Consider the following 19,731-nt stretch of genomic DNA (forward strand, 5'->3'; position numbering starts at 1 on the left):
CAAGTGACATTGTTGACAGTGCCCTTTATGTTCCAGGCATAAAATTAATTTAACATTTGAATAACATAAAGTTAATTAATATTTAATAAACATGTTTTCTTAATTAACAAGTCTTTGAAACATCACATATCCCAAGCTATTCATCCTTCTTCACATAATCCCAATGGAGCTGGGAGTGATTTTGTTAAATTGTCTGACAAAACCTAACTCAGCTACTTGTAACTTACAGTTGTTCACCTTTGTCACTTTGCAGCTTTTCCCTGCTAAAAAATTTAGTTTGTCTTGAAGTTGAATTGTTGTCTGGATTTCCAATGCAGTTCACAGTATGGCTACAGAATATAAAAAGCTATTGTCAGAGTCTATTTCTAGCTTAGTTTCCTTAAAGTACATGGGAATTTAAGAAGACAACTTAACACATTCCCTTGCCATCTTAATTTGGTCCAGGGTAATTAGATTATAGATTAATGTGAGTAACTAATATAATAGATATTCTATAAGGATAATACTATTTGACTTATAATTTGGATAATTTAAAATTATTTAATTTTTTAAATTAATTTTCAAGGGAAGTACGTTTTTTTCTTTTTTTCAGTGAACAAAGGTTCATATTTTCATTTTCCCAATGATTTTAAGAAGGAGGAAACTAACTTGTAAAATGACATTCTCATTGGCATTTCCCTATAGTATATGATTTCTTTCTCATAAATACAGAATTTCCTATTATAAGCTTTTGAGGGGGTTGGGTTAGATAGTTTCCAATTCCCTTCCAATTCCAAACATCTATGATTCAATGTTCACATTTTTTTAAAGTTATATATACATATTTGTGCTATTGTAAGGTTTTTTCACCATAAAGTAAAATTCTTTATGAGACTGGGTTTTTGCACCTCATTGGTCCAAATTAAATTAAATTGCTCTCCATATATATTTAATGATTATGCAATTTTCTGTTATTCTGTTAATTTAGTGTCTGCATTACTTTCTGAGTGGGACTCCATATGGATATTTGAATACTCTAAAGTTAAGTTCAGCCCAGTCAATAAACATTTATTAAGTACCTGGTATGTGCTAAGCACTGTATGGATTCCACTCAGGCAGCAACCATATTTATGTGATCCCCTAGATTAAAACACACACACACACACACACACACACACACATACACACAAGACCTAGCTCTGTCTCTTACAACTTATCTTAAACAAATCACATTTTCCCTATATTTCAAGAAAGATAGCAATAATATTGATTAGCTGGAGTCACTTAATGGTAGGAACCTATAAAGTAAAGAGAGAAAAATAGACAGAAATTCTGTTGTGCCTTGTACATAACAAGTGTTTATCAAGAGTAAAGCTGAAATGTTTGGAATCACAGGATATGGAGTTAGAAGGAACTTCAGTGACCTTTTAGTGACATTTCTGATGTATGTTTATTCATATGTTCATGTTTATTTGTGTTTTCACTGATGTCAGAACTCTTGGTGAGGAAATTCCTTTCTCCATACAGATTTGAACTTGTTTTTTGTTTTTTTTGTTTTTAATTTGTCTTAAAGAGTTCTCTGGGGATATTGAGAGATATAACTTTCCTAGTGTATATTAAGAGTGAATATTGAATGTACATTAAGGGATATTGAGAGTGGATAACTTCCTAGTTCCACATAACAATAGTCATGAAGACAAAGACTTGAACCCAAAACTCACCAGCTCTCTGTCCACTATGCTAAGCTACCTACACATGTGTGTATATGTATATATATACACACACTTGTAGGTTTACATGCATTCACATATTCATACTGGCTGAGCAGCATCAGGACAGCTGTAGAGAGACAAGGATGCAACTGGTTTTCTGAAGGAGGAAAGTAAATCTATTAACATGGGGACATCTGGGATTGAGTGAAAGCACAGCTGGAAAAGAAAGGGATCGGCGATCTACAAGAAGTGGATTATACCATATAATTGCTTCTCCTCTCAGGTGGATGTCAAGATTCAATCCCAAAGAGGTTTACTGAATAATTATGGGATATATTTTTGAAATTTTTTATTTAAAGAATTGCATCTGATTACTTTCTGAAATCTGAAGCTTTAAGCAGTTAGATCCCAATGAGTAAGAAGAAAAAAATATAAAATTCCAGTTATGAGAGGTCCAGAGAAGGGGAAAAGATGTACTTGACTAGAAAGGAAGTTGGGGGGAAAATGCCATGACGATCTGTCCTAGAATTGCTAGAGTTCCTCTAAAAAAAATAGAAGTTTTCAGAATAATGTAGTAAGTAGATCAGTCTAGAAATAAGAAAACCTGGATTCAAGTCTTACCTCTTTCTTAGGATAATATATGACAATATAGGAAACTTTAACCTCTCATTACCTAGACAACTCTCTAGAAGGCAGATGAGTTGCCTGTCTGTCAGTAGGGGAAATTACCAAACTTGGAGTTTTCTCAATCAATAGCTTCATGGGTCTAGGACTCAGGGATCCTCAAACTACGGCCCGCGGGCCAGATGCAGCAGCTGAGGACGTTTATCCCCCTCACCCAGGGCTATGAAGTTTCTTTATTTAAAGGCCCACAAAACAAAGTTTTTGTTTTTACTATAGTCCCACCCTCCAACAGTCTGAGGGACAGTGAACTGGCCCCCTATTTAAAAAGTTTGAGGACCCCTCGCTAGGTATATACATATGTATACATACTAAGCATATACATATGCATATATGTGTAAGTATACATACTATATATGTACATTTATATGTATGAGTATATATACTATAAGTATGTATACCATATATGCATGTATATGTATAAGTATATACTTTTGTTTAAGTATACCTATGTATAAATATTCCTTTTAATTATAGCATATTAAATTGGTATGGAAAAGAAACATTATGACTATCTTGCTGGCATTTTTTTTCATAATTTAAAACATTTGGGCTTTAATGATTTTACATTTATATAAAATTGATAATTTTTTTCATAACAATTTATATTTTGTGAGCAGATACATATGTGTATTGGGGGGCTTTTGTGTATATATATATATATGCATATATGTATGTGTGTGTGTATGTGTGTATCTGTGGATGTTTATTAGTATATTCCTTGACAAATATATTACTATATGGGACTCATTTTCTTTTTTTGTTCTTTTTTTATAGATTTTAATTGCTAGCCTCATGTGTACTTACAACAAAAATGACTGGGCTGAACTTTCCAAAATGGCTGAGGTATGGATTCCTTAATATATTTCTTTATTTCTTTTATCCTTTTTTAGAAAATTTAGTTTTAAATAAAAAGCTTCTGTTAAAAGAATCTACTGTGGAGGCAAAATTGAATTGAAAAATGAGAAGTTGAATCTTGTCCATTATAATTTGTTTATTCCATGCTTTCATTAAAATGATGGAAATGTAAATTTTAAAGAAATTTCTTCTATAAAAGTGGTGCCTTGTATTTTATACACTGCCTAAAAATCTTTATTCTGTGAATCTGTATACTTTTTATTTGCATATTAAGCAAACTGTATATTATGATGGATGCCATGATAAAATTTAATTCTACCTTTGAGAGTCTAACTTGATCTCACCTTGCCTTCAGGCAAACTAGTTTGACAGCACCAGAAGAAATTTTTGAATAAAGAATTCTTGAATATTTAAAGTATAAAAAGTTCATTTAATACTATTCTCATTTTAATACAAAACTTGCTTAAAATGATAGAATAGAAAGCTACAGTATACAATACTATTCAGCAAATTTCCTATAAAATATATACAATCTTACAGAAATCCAAACAATGAGCTCAAATTGATAATTCAAATGAGAAAAATGCCTATTTAAAAACATATGCCTGCATCTATCAGTCGTGAAAGCACTTTAGTCAAAAATTAAATAGAACTTTTAAAAATATTTTTGAAAAATTGAGTGTATCTGATGATACTTGTTAATTAATTGATTTTGTTTCCAAAGTGTTACAAAGCTTGTAATCACTTCTGATTACAGAGAGAAATGAAATTAAACATTTTCAGTAATGGGCTTTGTGATCATCAGTACCAGGTCCATTTTATACTTGTATTTACCTAATTGAACATGAAATCTACAAAATCTATGTTATGACATGAGCTATGTCAATTTTAAGTTGATTGTGATTAATGGCTTTATCATGCTGATTGATCCTCTTCCTTTTTCCTAAGAATAAAATCCTTGAAAATCATTTTCTCCAAAATGGTTATCAATTTAAATAGACTTGTGTTTACATTAGTATTTGGGAAATTAGAATCTTCATATATTGAACATACAAATTCTTATAGGTAAGTAATTCTCACATTCTTAAATCCTTTTAATTGACTTTTTTTTCAGTACGACATTTTAGAGTGCTATTCATTATAAAAAGACTTTCTAGGTTTCCTGAACCACCAAAGCAGAGATTAGCTAATTCATCAGAAATGTCAATCTGTAAAGGAACTTGGCACTAAAACATTTAAATCTATCAACTCAAAATGTAGAGGTGACCATGTTTTATCATAAAGGAGGATATAGTCTGTGGTCTCCACAGTTTCCTTCAAAGCATCAAATTGAAATAATTTCACCATTCCCTAGTGCTAATAGCCACAAGATAAAGAATCTTAGACTTGGAAAAAATCTGAGAAACCATCTTATTCAACCCATATCTGAGAAGGCATTCTCTCTACAAATTACCTCCAAATAGTCATCTAATTTCCACCTACAGATGTCCGTTGAAGAGAACTTTGGAGTCTATGATCTCAGATTGGGATAGCTCTAATTATTAGGAAAGTTTTCTTAACAAACATACCTACATAAAAAAATGGATCTACAATCCAATAATTGTATTTCTCCCAGTGCTATATTTCATCCACAAACTATCCATAATAGTTTGTTGGAATCCTTACTAACTGTTAACTAATTAGAGTTGATCTAATCTTACAAGAAGATGTTTTGGGCAGAACCTGAAACAAGGTACTAAGTAGAACTAATTAATACAAGGCTTGTGTTCACACCTTTACTCATTGGAGTTCAATGAGTTCATACCTCCCTTGAAGCTCTCTGGCCCAAAGAGCTTTAAGGTGTGGACTTTGAGTAAAGGTGGGAACACAAGCCTTGTCTTGATTAGTTCTACTTAGTACCTTGTTTCAGGTTCTGGCCAAAACAACTTCTTGTAAGATTAGATCAACTCTAATTACTTAGCAGTTAGTAAGGATTCCAACATCTCCCCCTTTCTTTTGTTTTAAAACATAGTGGGTTTCTGAGGGGGTACACATAAATCCATCAATATGGGCCAGAACTTTGTAACAGATATACATGGTATACATAAATCCATCAATATGGGAGCATTATACATAATTTACATGAGCACATAGCAATATAACACAGGCTAGTAGTAATGTAACAAATAACAAGAATCAATCTGAAAATTTACACATGTCCATAAGTCCTAGAAACAGTCCAATAGGATTCCACTGTCCATTAGTTCATGTGCCAGGAATCTAATAATTCTTATGAGCACAATCAGCAACAGAACCACCGATATTTCTTGGGTCTTCTCCTTTGTTTCAAGGGTCTGCTCCATCTTTCTGCGATGGACAAGGCGAATGCGGCTCGTAGGCACCCATCTGATTCCTTCTCCACCTGTAGAGATGCAAGCAAATCCTCTCCCCCAAGCAGTTAGTCTATCTGGTCCCTTCCATTCACCACTTTCTGGGTCTCTCCACATCACCTGGCGATTATCTAAAGATAGTGGAGCTGCTCGCACTGGACACTGCTCTTCTGGTGGGTTATAAAACCTGTCTGCTGTAGCCAGTGCATCTTTATCAAAGATTAAAAAATTAATGGTATAGAGAACTAAATTTAGAAGCTCTCTAGGGTTACCCGTGGCTCCTCCTTTCTTTTGTTTTTGGAGGAGTGTCTTAATGTCTCTGTTTCTTTTTTCTACTATTGCTTGACCTTGAGGATTGAAGGGTATGCCAGTAGTGTGTAGAATCTTATACTGTGCACAAAAGTGTTCAAAATGTTTGGAAGTATCTTTCATTCATGTCTTAACTGACATTAGCCACATAAATTTTCAAAGATTACTTTTATCTGAGTCATTTTCTTAAAATACAAAATGGTAAAAATGATGTTTTACACAATCACCAAATTTGAGAATTTAATGGTACCCACCTCCATGTCTCCCTAATACAATCTCTATATGAAAGGAAGCCCTACTATAACATACCCACCCAGCAAGTGGTCCTCCTACTTTATTTGAAGACTTCCAATGAGGAGGACCCCAGCAATTCTCAAGTCAACCCATCCTATTTTAGAATAACTCTACTTTTTAGGGAGTTTTTCCTGTTGCTGAATCTAAAATTGCTTCTTTACATCTTTCATTTATTGATTTTCATTCAGTCCTCTGTGGCAAAAAAAAAAAGTCTGACTTTTCCATTGCTTCTCCATGCTAAACATCTTCCAGTTCTTTTATATTTATTCATGTTCTTCTTAAATCATGAACTAAGCACAATATTACAAGTGACAATTGATGAGCGTAGAGTACAGTGGGACTGCCATTTCCCAGTGACTGTGTTATGCTTCTCTTCCATATTCCAGGATTTCATGAACTTTTTGGGTGCCACACAACACTGCAGACTCATATTGAATTTAAGTCCATTAAAATACTCAAATCTTTCCAGATCTATTCACAACTGCTTTTATACTTTTTATACTTATAAAACAGATTTTTGTTTTTGTTATTGTCCAGTCATTTTAGTTATATACAACCCTTTTTTATGGAGTTTTCTTGGCAAAAATACTGAAGTGCTTTGCCATTTTCTTCTTTAGCTCATTTTTCTGATAAGGAACCTGTTAAGGTTAAGAAACTTGTAAGTACCTGAGGCTGAACGTGAACTCAGGTGCTCCTGACTGCAGGATTGGCAGTCTACTAATTATGTCACCTGGCTGCCCCAATTTTTTCTTTGTTGGTTGTTTTATTTTTTTGTTGTTGCTTTTAAACATGTTTAAGACTTTACATTTATCTTTATTGAATTTCACCTTATTCAGTCAACTTAATATTCTAGAGTATGGAATCAGCAAATTATAGAATGAGGGTCAGTTTCATCCCAGTGCCCATTTTTGTATTATACACTGAGTTAAGAAAGGTTTTTACATTTTAATATACAATAAAACTTTATTTAAAAACACAAAAACTTTATTTAGCTCATTGGACAAATAGGCCTCTTCTGCTAAAGTTGGTTAACTCCTGTTTCTTTCAAGATCTTTTCGTATCTTCTATTATCCAGTGTGCTAACTATTCCTTCCTATTCCTTCCAAATTGTTATCTGTAAATTTGACAAGCATGTCATGTCTACCTTTATCTGAGTTATTAATAAAAAGTATTTAATAGCAGGAGACTCATGAATTTTTTTTAGAAACATTGCACTGGAAATATCCTGTTCAGTTGGCCTTGAACCAGATGGTAATTAAATGAATAAATGACTAACAGCTAATATTTATATAGTATTTATTACATGCCACCCATTGAGTTTAGCACTTTACAGTTGTTGCTGCATTTGATCCTCACAGCATTGGGTGATTAGGTTCTAATATTCTCTCCATTTTACAGTTGAAGAAATTGAGGCATACAGGTTTTTTTTTTTTTTGGCTAAGGCTACACAGCTAGTAAAGTATCTGAGGATTTGAACTCAGTTCTTTCACACTCCAGTCCCACCTAGCTACCTAGATAACACTCTTTTTGTTTATTTGTTTGTTTTTATTTTAATTTATGGAATAAAACAAGCATTTCTATAATTTAGTATCATAAAAAAAAGATTGTACATGAAACTGAAAATCTCCTATGTACAACTTGCTAATCCTTTCAAATACATAACAAAATTATCATGTAAATTGCTTTTTTTTCTTCCCTACCCACTCCTCCACCCTACTATTTGACACAAATATATATGTGTGTGGTGGAATGGGGAATAAAATGCTATTCACACTTCAATTTATCAGTTCTTTCTCTGGATACAGATAATATCTTTCTTCATAGTTTAGCTGGGCACTACATTGGGTCCCTATTTGGCTGTTTCTTTATAATTTATTTGTTACTTATAACATACAAAAATAACATTTTCTCAAAGGCATTCTTAAAATAATATTGGGTTACTGTATTTGATATTCTCTTCATTCTACTTATTTCACTCTTTGTTATAATCTAGACAAACGATTTACAATATTTCTCCATCTGCCTCCTCTACACATCTATGCTGAGATCAAATGAAATAATAGATATAATGGAATAGACTACAGAGTGTTTTATTTTTATGCCTATTAAAACATTACTTAATTTTCTTGTCCTCAGCATAGTTATAACAGCTTTTATTTATTATCCTTGGCATTTATTTGATCATTTTGAAGGTTTTAAAACTTTTTTTTTTACTTTACATTTATTTTTAAAATTTACTGATGCTTCCTTTTCAATATTTCCAACACTTTCCAGTGTCCCCCCCAACAAAAATGTAGAGTTTAGCATAACAAACATTGACTACATCTTATACTTTATCCTTCATCCAACCCTAGTCTAATGCTTATTTCGAAAAAGAAGATATACTTCATTTTTAGTCCTTTGAAGTCAAAATTGGTAATTTAATTGGTCAAAGTTTTAATTTCCTTTATAGAATTGGAGTTATTGAGTTTTTTGGGGTCCTACTTCCCTTTTTTCATTATCATAGCTAGTCACATCAACACATGGTGTTTTATAGTTTGTCAAAGGCTTGACAAAAAGTGTCTCATTTCATCCTCACAATAACCTTATGAGGTAGATTCTGTTATTACTCCACAGTTGAAGGTCACACAGCTAGTAGGTGTCTGAGGTTGAATATGGATTCAAAGTCTTCCTAATTCCAGGCCAAACACTCTATCCACCATACCACCTGACTTTCCTATTAGTTCACCTAAGTCTTTCCAAATATCTTATTCTTCTTTGTGTCTGTCATGTCTTATGATGCAATAATATCTTATCATTCCATTCTTATGCAACAATTTTTCCTGTTCTCAACTGATGGGCACCCATATTGTTCCCAGTTCTTTGCTATACAAAAAGTTCTTATACCACTGATTTCTCCTGTCTTTGACCTTTCTGAAACATGGAGCCAGTAGTGCTATCATTAGATCAAAGGGTATTCTTAAGTATTTCAATAGGACTGTCCCTTTCATATTTCTCCTTTATACTTGGTAAAATTCACTTAGCACTTGTAGACTGATATTTCTTTTCTATATGTAATTTTCCCCATTCATTTGAAAAAATTTTCCTCTTTGAAATCTTGAACCCTCACTCCCTAAGAGTATTTAAACCCAGGAGTGTATTTAGAACCTTCTTGAATCAGTTTGGGAGAATTGATTATTAAATTTTTCATTTGAGCTTCTATACCTTAAAAATTGACAAAAACTACAAACTATGGCTTGATTTATTGTTTGTTGATTTTCTAGATTTAATAAAATGTTAATAATAGAGAATAAATTCAAAAAATATGTTGTGTGTACATTTTTTTTTCAGGAAGACTGTTAAACATTGACTAGCAAATCCTTGTTTGACACTATCATACTTACTTCCATGATGTATTTGTTATATATGCATTTCCTTAGGTCCAGCTGCTCTCTTGACTTCAACTTCCTAAATATAATTGTCAGCTTCCTCTAAAGTGATGGAGTACAAATTTGGTGGCTCCAGCAGATGAGCCTAAATCATCATGGAAACATTGTAATGTCTATCTGTTCCATTTCCCATCGATTTATTGTTGTTCTTTGACTCATAGCTACAAATGCTGCTGGCATGTGATCTTGCTTCTAGGAGCCTAATATCTTCAGGCTCCACTGCTTTGGGCTGTTTTGTTAACTGGCACTATTTATATTCTTCTTCTAACCTCCCTGGTGAAATTCTCAATTGAGATTTTTCTCCAAACTGGTGTTATCCTTGGCTATCATGTCTTTCTCTTCACTTGGCAACAAATGTTTGCTGGCTGAGGTGGTTTCAGAGGTTTTTCAACCTTGGGGTGGGATAATCAGTCATTTGTTTTTCATTCCCATTATTTTTCAGAGCTGACAGCTTGTTTAACTAGGTCAGATTGGTGCTCCTATAATTGTCTTTTCATCTTTATCCTTTTCTCTAATTTGGTATTGATTTTGACCTTTGGTCTAACAAGTCAATGATCTGACTGCACAAAGACAGTCCCTTCTAAAATGACTGCTAATTCTGGAATTAGAATTAATTAGTTAAGATAAAGTCAGTTTTATTTTCTATTATGATGCTTGGTGCTCACAATGATCAACACTCTCATCTGCTCTTCTTGAAGGTTTACATGTTAAACAGGCAAGAGATTTCTGAATAATATATAATCTTTTGGTTCCTTTCCTTTATCTCTAAACCAATTTTTCAACATGTTTTGTTATATCCACTCTCACACAAGGGTCTCCAAATATCTCAGTGCAAATTGCTTTAATTTGAAGGATCTTGTCAAGTTCTTTGTAGAATTTCTCTACTTCATATTTTGCAACTGGTGTTGACATATATATTACAATTATCTTCATAGTGGTCTTTTCCTTTGTTTCTGATAAATGCAAAGCAATATGACCAAATGTCCATCTAAATGACTTTTTATTACCTTTGTCACTGTGATGAAATTGACTTTGTCAACTCTTTTATTCTCCTTTCTGGAGTGAAACCATGAGACAATTTTCTATTTTGCTACAGATTATTTGTATGCACATGTATATATGCACACATAAATATGTATGTGTATATGTGTTAGTATTTATGTATATAATATATCAAGAATGTCAGTGTTTCTGTAGTTTACTTTTCTAGCATATCAATTAATTTCAATAAGCAGAAAAAAATTAAACTTGTATACACATACACACACAAACACACTTACATATACACACACGTCCCTTACCAAAATGAAGAAAAAAACTGCTTTTGATGCAATATTGAAAAAATAGGGTCTTTAAAAATAAAATATCATAATTACATAGACAGGCTTATTTCAACATTTTAGGTATTCATGATTCTATCCATGTTAGTGTTCTTTCTATCAGAAGATGCTATTAATATCTTCATATTATAGTTGAAGATACTGAGATAAATAAAAGTTAAATGAGTTGGCCAGGCTTATACAGCTAATAAGTGTCAAACCAGATTTGGACTGAGGTCTTCTTGACTTCAGGCAAATTCTGGTATTTAGGTGTTTGTTTACAGAATAAATATAAAATATTATTATTACACATATACATACTTTTAAATGATATGTTTTGCTTCACCTTAGAAGTATTTCAAAATTTTTACATCTCAAAATACTGTAACCTAATTTTAAAGTAAATATATTTTCCAGGTAGAGATGATATAAAACTCACTACAATGTCAGATCACGAAAATCTCCCCAAATCATATATAAATAATGATGAAGTCTAATAATTACAAATTATCCCTTTAACCCTGTGGCTAGAACATTCATGAACTTGAAAACTTTTTTAAAAAAAATTATAATGAGATTAAATCTTATTTTCAAAAGTTTTTTTTATTATTACTGTTAATATTGTTGATGATAGGGGCAGGTTATGAACTAGATATGTTCTATGTTTCTTCTCTGTATTCATAAATATCCTCTCATGAGCATTGCTCCCCAAGTTAATTCTCTTGACATTATTTTGGTACCTGTAGGATATCCACTTTATTTGTCAATTATTTTGTTACATGAATAGCCCTCTTTTCTGATCATATATTTCTCTAATATCATCCTCTATACCCCATTTTATTAAACTGCAGTTGGCAGCCCCAAATGAAGTCTTGTAACTGAATGTGATGGTCAAGAAATTATGATTCCTTATTGTTGGAATCCTTACTAACTGCTAAGTAATTAGAGTTGATTTAATCTTACAAGAAGATGTTTTGGCAGAACCTGAAACAAGGTACTAAGTAGAACTACCCATAATCCCTCTCTCTGGAAGGAGCATAAATAGGCCAATGGGCCAGTTGGAGAGTTCTAGAGAGGAAGACGCTACAAGTCGAGATTTCACCGGAATGACATGAAGACTGGAGCTGGCTGGAGGCTGAAGAAAGCAGAGGCAGAGGCTGTAGGACCAGACCTTTGGATTTGGTGACATTTGGAGAGAGCTCTTGGAACCAAGCAGAGAGATAGGCCTCTAAGCTAACCGGGCTATATTGGAGATAATAAAAGATCTGAACTTTTATCACCTGGCTGCGTTTTGAGAAGAAAAAGGTCACAACATTGCTAACTCTCACTTATTACCCAGGCGACATAAATATAATATCTGATTCAGCCTATTCAGTAGGTGTGGTACAAAGAATTGCCACAGCCCAAATAAAATTTGCAGCTTCTAATATATATCAGCTCTTTAAGGAACTTCAAGAGCAAGTGAGAAAGCATCCAGGAAAGATTTATATCCTGCATGTCCATTCACATAGTAGACTTCCAGGTCCTATTTTTGATGGAAATTCAAAGGCAGATAGCCTTTTAACTATGTTGGCCAGTACGCCTTTATTTCAGGAGGCCCAGGAATCCCATTCTAAATACCATCAGGCTGCTCGAGCTTTGCGTTTACAGTTTGGGATTACAAAAGAAGAAGCTAGGAGCATAGTGAAAAGCTGTACAGCTTGCCTTCCCTTCCACGCTCCTACACTGCCTCCAGGGAAGAACCCTCGTGGTTTGAGACCCAATGAAATCTGGCAAATGGATGTGACTCATTATAAATCTTTTGGTCGTCTGTCTTTTATCCACGTTGTGGTAGACACCTTTTCAGGATTCACTTTTGCCATACCAGCAGCAAAAGAGACAGCCCGAGTGGTCACTGAATTCCTCATTCAAGCATTCGCAATTATGGGTGTGCCACAAGAAATAAAAACAGATAATGGACCGGCATATACCTCCAAACATTTTGAACACTTTTGTGCACAGTATAAGATTCTACACACTACTGGCATACCCTTCAATCCTCAAGGTCAAGCAATAGTAGAAAGAAGAAACAGAGACATTAAGACACTCCTCCAAAAACAAAAGAAAGGGGGAGCCACGGGTAACCCTAGAGAACTTCTAAATTTAGTTCTCTATACCATTAATTTTTTAATCTTTGATAAAGATGCACTGGCTCCAGCAGACAGGTTTTATAACCCACCAGAAGAGCAGTGTCCAGTGCGAGCAGCTCCACTATCCTTAGATAATCGCCAGGTGATGTGGAGAGACCCAGAAAGTGGTGAATGGAAGGGACCAGATAGGCTAACTGCTTGGGGGAGAGGATTTGCTTGCATCTCTACAGGTGGAGAAGGAATCAGATGGGTGCCTACGAGCCGCATTCGCCTTGTCCATCGCAGAAAGATGGAGCAGACCCTTGAAACAAAGGAGAACACCCAAGAAATATTGGGTGGTTCTGTTGCTGATTGTGCTCACAAGAATTATTAGATTCCTGGCACATGAACTAATGGACAATGGAATCCTATTGGACTGTTTCTAGGACTTATGGACATGTGTAAATTTTCAGATTGATTCTTGTTATTTGTTACATTACTACTAGCCTGTGTTATATTGCTATGTGCTCATGTAAATTATGTATAATGCCTCCCATATTGATGGATTTATGTATACCATGTATATCTGTTACAAAGTTCTGGCCCATATTGATGGATTTATGTGTACCCCCTCAGAAACCCCCTATGTTTTAAAACAAAAGAAAGGGGGAGATTTTTTTTTTCGTTGCTATATTTTATTTTTTGTCTTTTAAGATAATTTTAATGAAAATTCATTGTAACAAATTTTATCTTAATTGTTAGAGTTCAAATGTTGGAGTTAGTTCTTCTCAAAGGCACAGCCGGTTTAGAGGCTTGGAGCCCTTCGGATGTCTCCAAATCCAAAGGTTCTGTCCTTCTCAACTCTAATTACTTAGCAGTTAGTAAGGATTCCAACACCTTATCATTAAAAGTGTGATTTGTTTACCTATTTTATATCCCTGTATATCTGGGATCCTATAAATATTTCTCAGACTAAAAGAAGTCATGAGTGAAAAAAGTTTAAGCCCTGCTCTATATCAGCTTTCTTCATGATTAGTGTGAGTTGTGGTTGGTAATAAGCTGTAGTTGCCCCTTTGGGCGACTGTCGATAGAATACAAAATAAATTATTATGTTTATCTTTATGTTTTGAAATCTCTCATCAAGATTAAAATTATGCCTAAATCTTACTGAAGTACGTTGTATATATGCATTCATTAAACAATCATTTATCCACCATCTGCAAAGCACTCTGTTAAGCAATAAGGGAGATACAAAGGTAATTAAGATATAGGTCTTGCCTCAATGAGGCTTAACATTGAACAGAATGGTTTCAAATAAAGCCTCAAACTCAACAGTAGCTGAAATCAGTCATTAAATACCAATGATATAACTTCGAAGTCTATGGCCAGAGAGAATTTCTAATACTACGTGGTCCTAAAAGCATAATTAAACTCTGACCCCTTCTAATTCCTCAAAGATGCAAAGGGCTCTTTGTGACAGGTTGGAAGAGTAAAATGATATAGAAGAAGGTGGTTTACAGACTTAAAGACCAGGAGAGTTGTAGTTCTTCCTAAACTGGAAAGTATGATTTCATTATTATTAAAATTCCCAGGCAGGAAATTCCCTCTATTAATGAAGATCTGAAATTTTTCAACAATTTAGTTTTAGAGAGTTCCCTTGGGGCAATGAGAATTTAAAAAGTGACTAAGGGCACACAGCCAGTACATGTCAGAGGTACCAGAACTTGGAACTGGAGGTGCTGTGCTGCTCTTTTTTCTCTCTCTGATTTATATTACCTGCATAAGTATGAGCAAATTGTCTACCTTTTTAGGTTCAGTTTCCTCATTTGGACTAGGTCAGGCCTTCTAAAAACTTTTTTTCCACTCACAATCCCTTTTCACCTAAGAAATTTTTATGTGATTCCAGATATATAGCCATATAAAAATGTATACTAATCAGACATTTACTGATAAGAAATTATAATTTTACAACCCCTACATTCGATTATGAGACTCTTTTTGGGGTCACAAACCATGTTTAAGAAGCTGAGGACCAGATAACCTCAAAGATTCTCAAAACCCATAATATTTGTTTTTAAAACATAGAAAATATCAAAGACCTTAAATTTACTATTTACTATAAACAAAGGTTTAGTAAATTAAGAATTTAAGATAAAACTTTTTTAATGGGAAGAGAAGGGACTATTTCTTGGTAAAAGATTTTCTCAGTAATGAAACTCACCTTACCAATGCTCAAACTTGAATCCTGACCTCCCTAACTCCTATACAAGTTCTCAATCTCATATATTCTATTATTTTCCTATAGGTTCTGTATTACTTAACAGAATAAATATCAACTAAATTAGCCATCTATTTTCTATTTATTGATCTACATATAATTGGTAGGAAAAAGCATCTTTTAAAGTAAGATATAAAAGGATAGAACTTCTTGGTACAACAGATCTCTGAATCAGATTATATTTCCCCTGTTTTAATAACCACTTTGTGAAAATTTAATTCAACAATTGACAATGGAAAGCCTTTATGTTTCCAAAGAACCTGGACCTTGTTGGCGCAGGGTCAGCAACTTCTAGTGTTTGTAGACTCCTCCTTGCTTCACCTCTACATTTATTATATAATATAAGGCATAGTAAAAGATTATAATTATAATTTTTAAAAATTAAAAAATTTTAATTTTTAAACATGACATTTTATGGGGAAAGTATTTGTTATTATATGTCTGTGAGACATGAAACAAATCTCCAAAGAACTGAAAATTCATATTGAAAGCTTTGGAGAGGCCCATGGTAGGTGAGAGGAGTTTGCAGTATATAACAAATAAGAGATTTCAGAGACGAACAGGAGAAAAGCCTGTCAACAGAGAAGTGCTCGATCAAAAACAAATGAACTAGGTGCATGTCAAGGGCAGGTATTAACAGGGAGATTACTCAATGTAGGAAGAAAAGGAATAAGAATCCAGAATGTTTGGTGAACTATGGTGATTTGGGAAAAAAATGCCCACATTGATAAAATAGTAAAGTCATTTGAGTGTCCATGGGAGACTTAGAAGCATCTCTGTGTAAAAGGATGGAAGAAACATCTTACAGTTAAGAACTCAGTTCAGATTCTACTGTGCTGATATCATATGTTGACCACTGGCAAACTGTATGATTGATGACAAATCATTTAATCTCTTGGCGTCCCAGGTCACTTTCTAAGATTGTTCCAGATGAGTTGCTGACCTGAATGAATAAAGGGAGTTTCCTTTACCAATGAAATAGCAAGTCTACATAGAAATAATTGTTTCAATTATCTCACAGAAATATAAATCTACACTGACTTTATAAGGAATGTATATGATACCATTTTCTTGAGATTTAGATATTTAATTTATACCTTCTTACTTAAAACCTTGGTCAGGCTGCTATTTTAAAAACATTGTCAGGCCTAGGAATTCTCAAGGTAGATCATACTAAATGCACATTTATAACCAACCATTCAAGAAGAAAATATTATAGATTGTTTTTAAAGTGAATAGAAAATAAGCAGTTTAAACATGCCTTCATATCACACACACACTTACACATACATACACACTGAAAGTGCTTTTTCTGTTCAGATTCACAAAAAATGAGATGATAAAGATTTTTCTTAAAGCTGGGGACAACTGTTACCTTGGAAAAATTATTTCAATTTCTCTGAGCCTGAGAATTCTCATCTACAAAATAGTAAATTGTTAGTATGATACTATAGGCTACCATACTGACATTTACTATGGCACTATAGGCTAAAAACAACATAGTTTTTATTATAAAACCTGGAAAGTTCAGATTAACTGGAACATAAAATGGCAAAACTAATTTAGTTTATTTTATTAATTATAATTATTAATTCTATTAATTAGTTAAGTTTCTTCTGTTATTTTTTAATATAATCATAGTTTCCTCTGGTATTCCCACTCCTTCCCTAAGAGCCAACTTATATAAGAAATAGTATTTTTCAAAGACAAAAAAAAAGTATAATTAATTTATCTATGGAAAAAGTTTGAAAATACATTTTAAAATTTAAGAAAATGATTCACAGTATTGCCTTCATCTACCATTTAATTGTCTGTCAAAAAAGGAAATGAGATTAATCTGGCATGGTCTGTTCTTCATGAAGTCATGCTAACTCTTTGTCATTACCAATTACTTTTCTAGATGTTCACCAATCATCTCATTTAAGATCCTTGTCTTGAATTTTCTTAGAACTTGAAGTATAAGAAATAAATTAATAACCAGGAAAGGAAATGTGCCATTCATATAAAGAGACTAATGGATAATCAGATGCTCCTTGGGTGACCATACTATGTCAGTATAGCTAAATAAAAGTTCTGTTATGTTAGGTGTATAGAATTTATGGGATAAAATGGAACAGAAGTTACCCATGAAGGAAAGTATTCTTGATTATCCAATATATTTTCTTAAATCCTCAAAGCTATTTTGTTCATAGAATAAGATTTTATTGACTAGATGACTCCAAAATAATGCTGCTTGTTTTTTATTTCTCCTGAACAAGAGCAGGATACTAACTTATAGTTCTAACTTAATTATTTTGTCAGTGTTAATGAATAACCCCTGTTATTTGCTGTATTTTAGGTATTGTAGTAATGGTGATAGATTAGAAATATTTATTTGTAACTAAATCAATATATACTACTTATACTGTTTTGTCCTTTATAATTCTTAATTAGTTAATTCTCACATGAAATTTCTTTGATGATAATTTCCAATAAAATAAAGTATTTTAAAAAAGAATTATTAAAGCAGAAATAAAGAGAAAATGTTAGGAAACAGTCTGAATGTTCAAGTCAGCTTTTCTTAATGTGGAAGGAGAAAATTCAGTCATAAATGAAGACAGTCAAAAACTATCAATTATTTTAAAATAATTGAGGTACTGAATTTTTGAATTTACTAAAATCCATCATTAATTAAGAATAGGGAAAGCCAAAAAGTTGGCCAGCTAGATGGGAAGGAAATTTATGTTAAGCCAATTATTGACCAATAAGAAATGATGAACTACTACATTGTACTGAGTATTTATGAGATTTTCAATTATGAGTAAAATTATGGTATTAAAGAAATTGACTAAAGGAGTAAACTGGCTTAAAAAGAAATCTTAAATAAAATAATTCTAGCAAAATTTCTGAGTTTGTACCTGTGATTCATAGGTCATTGAGAAAAAAATTTTCTAGTACATGTTCCTACCAAATAAACATATAAACTGTTAGTATTTTTATCTTGAGATCTTATAGGAAAAAATACATTATATATCGATTTTTCATTTATAACAGAAATTAAAGCAGAAATAAAGAGAAAATGTTAGGCAACAGTCTAAATGTTATATATATAAAATTATAACTCTTTAGAAAACTCATTTGACTTTCAAAACCCATTATAAGTTTTCCCCTATGTCTTCTTTTAATACATTTTATGCTAAGGGGCATGATGGTAGTGTTTAACAACAAGCTCATATATACAATATATCAAAAGCTCCCAAGCAAAGCTTTGCAACCAAAATTAAAAGAAAAACAGGAAACTCAGGAAAAAAAAATCTTTATAGCAAGTTTCTCTCATAAAGGTCACTTTTTACAAATATATTGGAAATTGAGTCAAATTTACAAGTTTGAGAACCATTCCCTAATTGACAAGTGGTCGGATATGAATTGAAAGTTTTCAGAGGAAGATATCTAACATATCAAAAGCCATATTAAAAAATGCTGTGTATCATTAATAATTAGAGGAGCAAATTAAAACACCTCTGAAATACCACTTCATGCCCATCAGATTGACTAAGATGATTATACCTCCTCCCAAAACAGAAAATGACTAATGACGGATGGCATAATAGTTATAAACTAGTCCAACCATTTTGAAAACAGTTTGCAATGGTGCCCAAAAAGCTATGTATACCCTTTGATTCTGCTATACCACTATTAGGATTGTACTCCAAAGAGATCAAAGAAAGAAGAAAAGAATTGAATTTTCAGTATTAGCATTTTATACCTTGGAAATTAATAAACATTATAAGGCAGAGTTTGGTTTATTGATTTGTTACTCTCTAGACTTAAAAAAGTGATGGAGACCATGTTAATAATGAAGATTTTAAACCAATTTTATTTTATTTTTCAGTTCCAAATTATGTTTCCCTCCTTCTTGCACAAAAAATGCATTGCACAAAATGCACAAAAATATTGATATAAACTGTTTTGAGGCTAACAAAGAATTGAAAATTGAGGGAATACCCATCAACTCGAGAATGGCTTATTATAGTATAATATTGTGGTAAAATACTATTGTGCTGTAAAAATGATGAACAAGAAAATTTCAAAAAAAAAAAAAAAGGTGTGAAGACTTGTATGAATCTTAGTGTAGTGTGCTTCTAGAGCCCCCAAATTGGGGTGCCAAAACATATTATGCTTTCTAGAGCCCCCATGCTAGGGAGCCAAAATATACCGTCCAGACTAGCTCTCTGGAGGATCTTGGGATCAGCCCGAGTCCTTGGTCTTAGTGAAGAAGTGATGAAGCAGAAGACCCACAGGGATGGTCAAAGATGGAGTCCATTTATTTCCAGTCCTCTCAGCCTTGAAGCACCTTAGTATGATTACATCACTATAGCACACTGAGCAAGTGCTAACTATAAGCACTCTGCTATTA

General features: G+C 33.0%; 1 protein-coding gene across 2 annotated transcripts in view; it reads left to right on the forward strand.

Annotated features, from left to right (window-relative positions):
• The window catches only part of DPYD (dihydropyrimidine dehydrogenase), a 1,007,953-nt gene that overhangs the window by 659,552 nt on the left and 328,670 nt on the right, over positions 1–19,731 (forward strand). For both annotated transcript variants that reach the window (XM_051993281.1, XM_051993280.1), the window contains exon 15: positions 3,150–3,218. In XM_051993281.1, coding sequence (XP_051849241.1) covers positions 3,150–3,218 — 69 coding nt within the window. The remainder of the gene's footprint in view (positions 1–3,149; positions 3,219–19,731) is intronic.

The sequence above is a fragment of the Antechinus flavipes genome, chromosome 4, assembly GCF_016432865.1.
Source record: "Antechinus flavipes isolate AdamAnt ecotype Samford, QLD, Australia chromosome 4, AdamAnt_v2, whole genome shotgun sequence".
Taxonomy (NCBI): domain Eukaryota; kingdom Metazoa; phylum Chordata; class Mammalia; order Dasyuromorphia; family Dasyuridae; genus Antechinus; species Antechinus flavipes.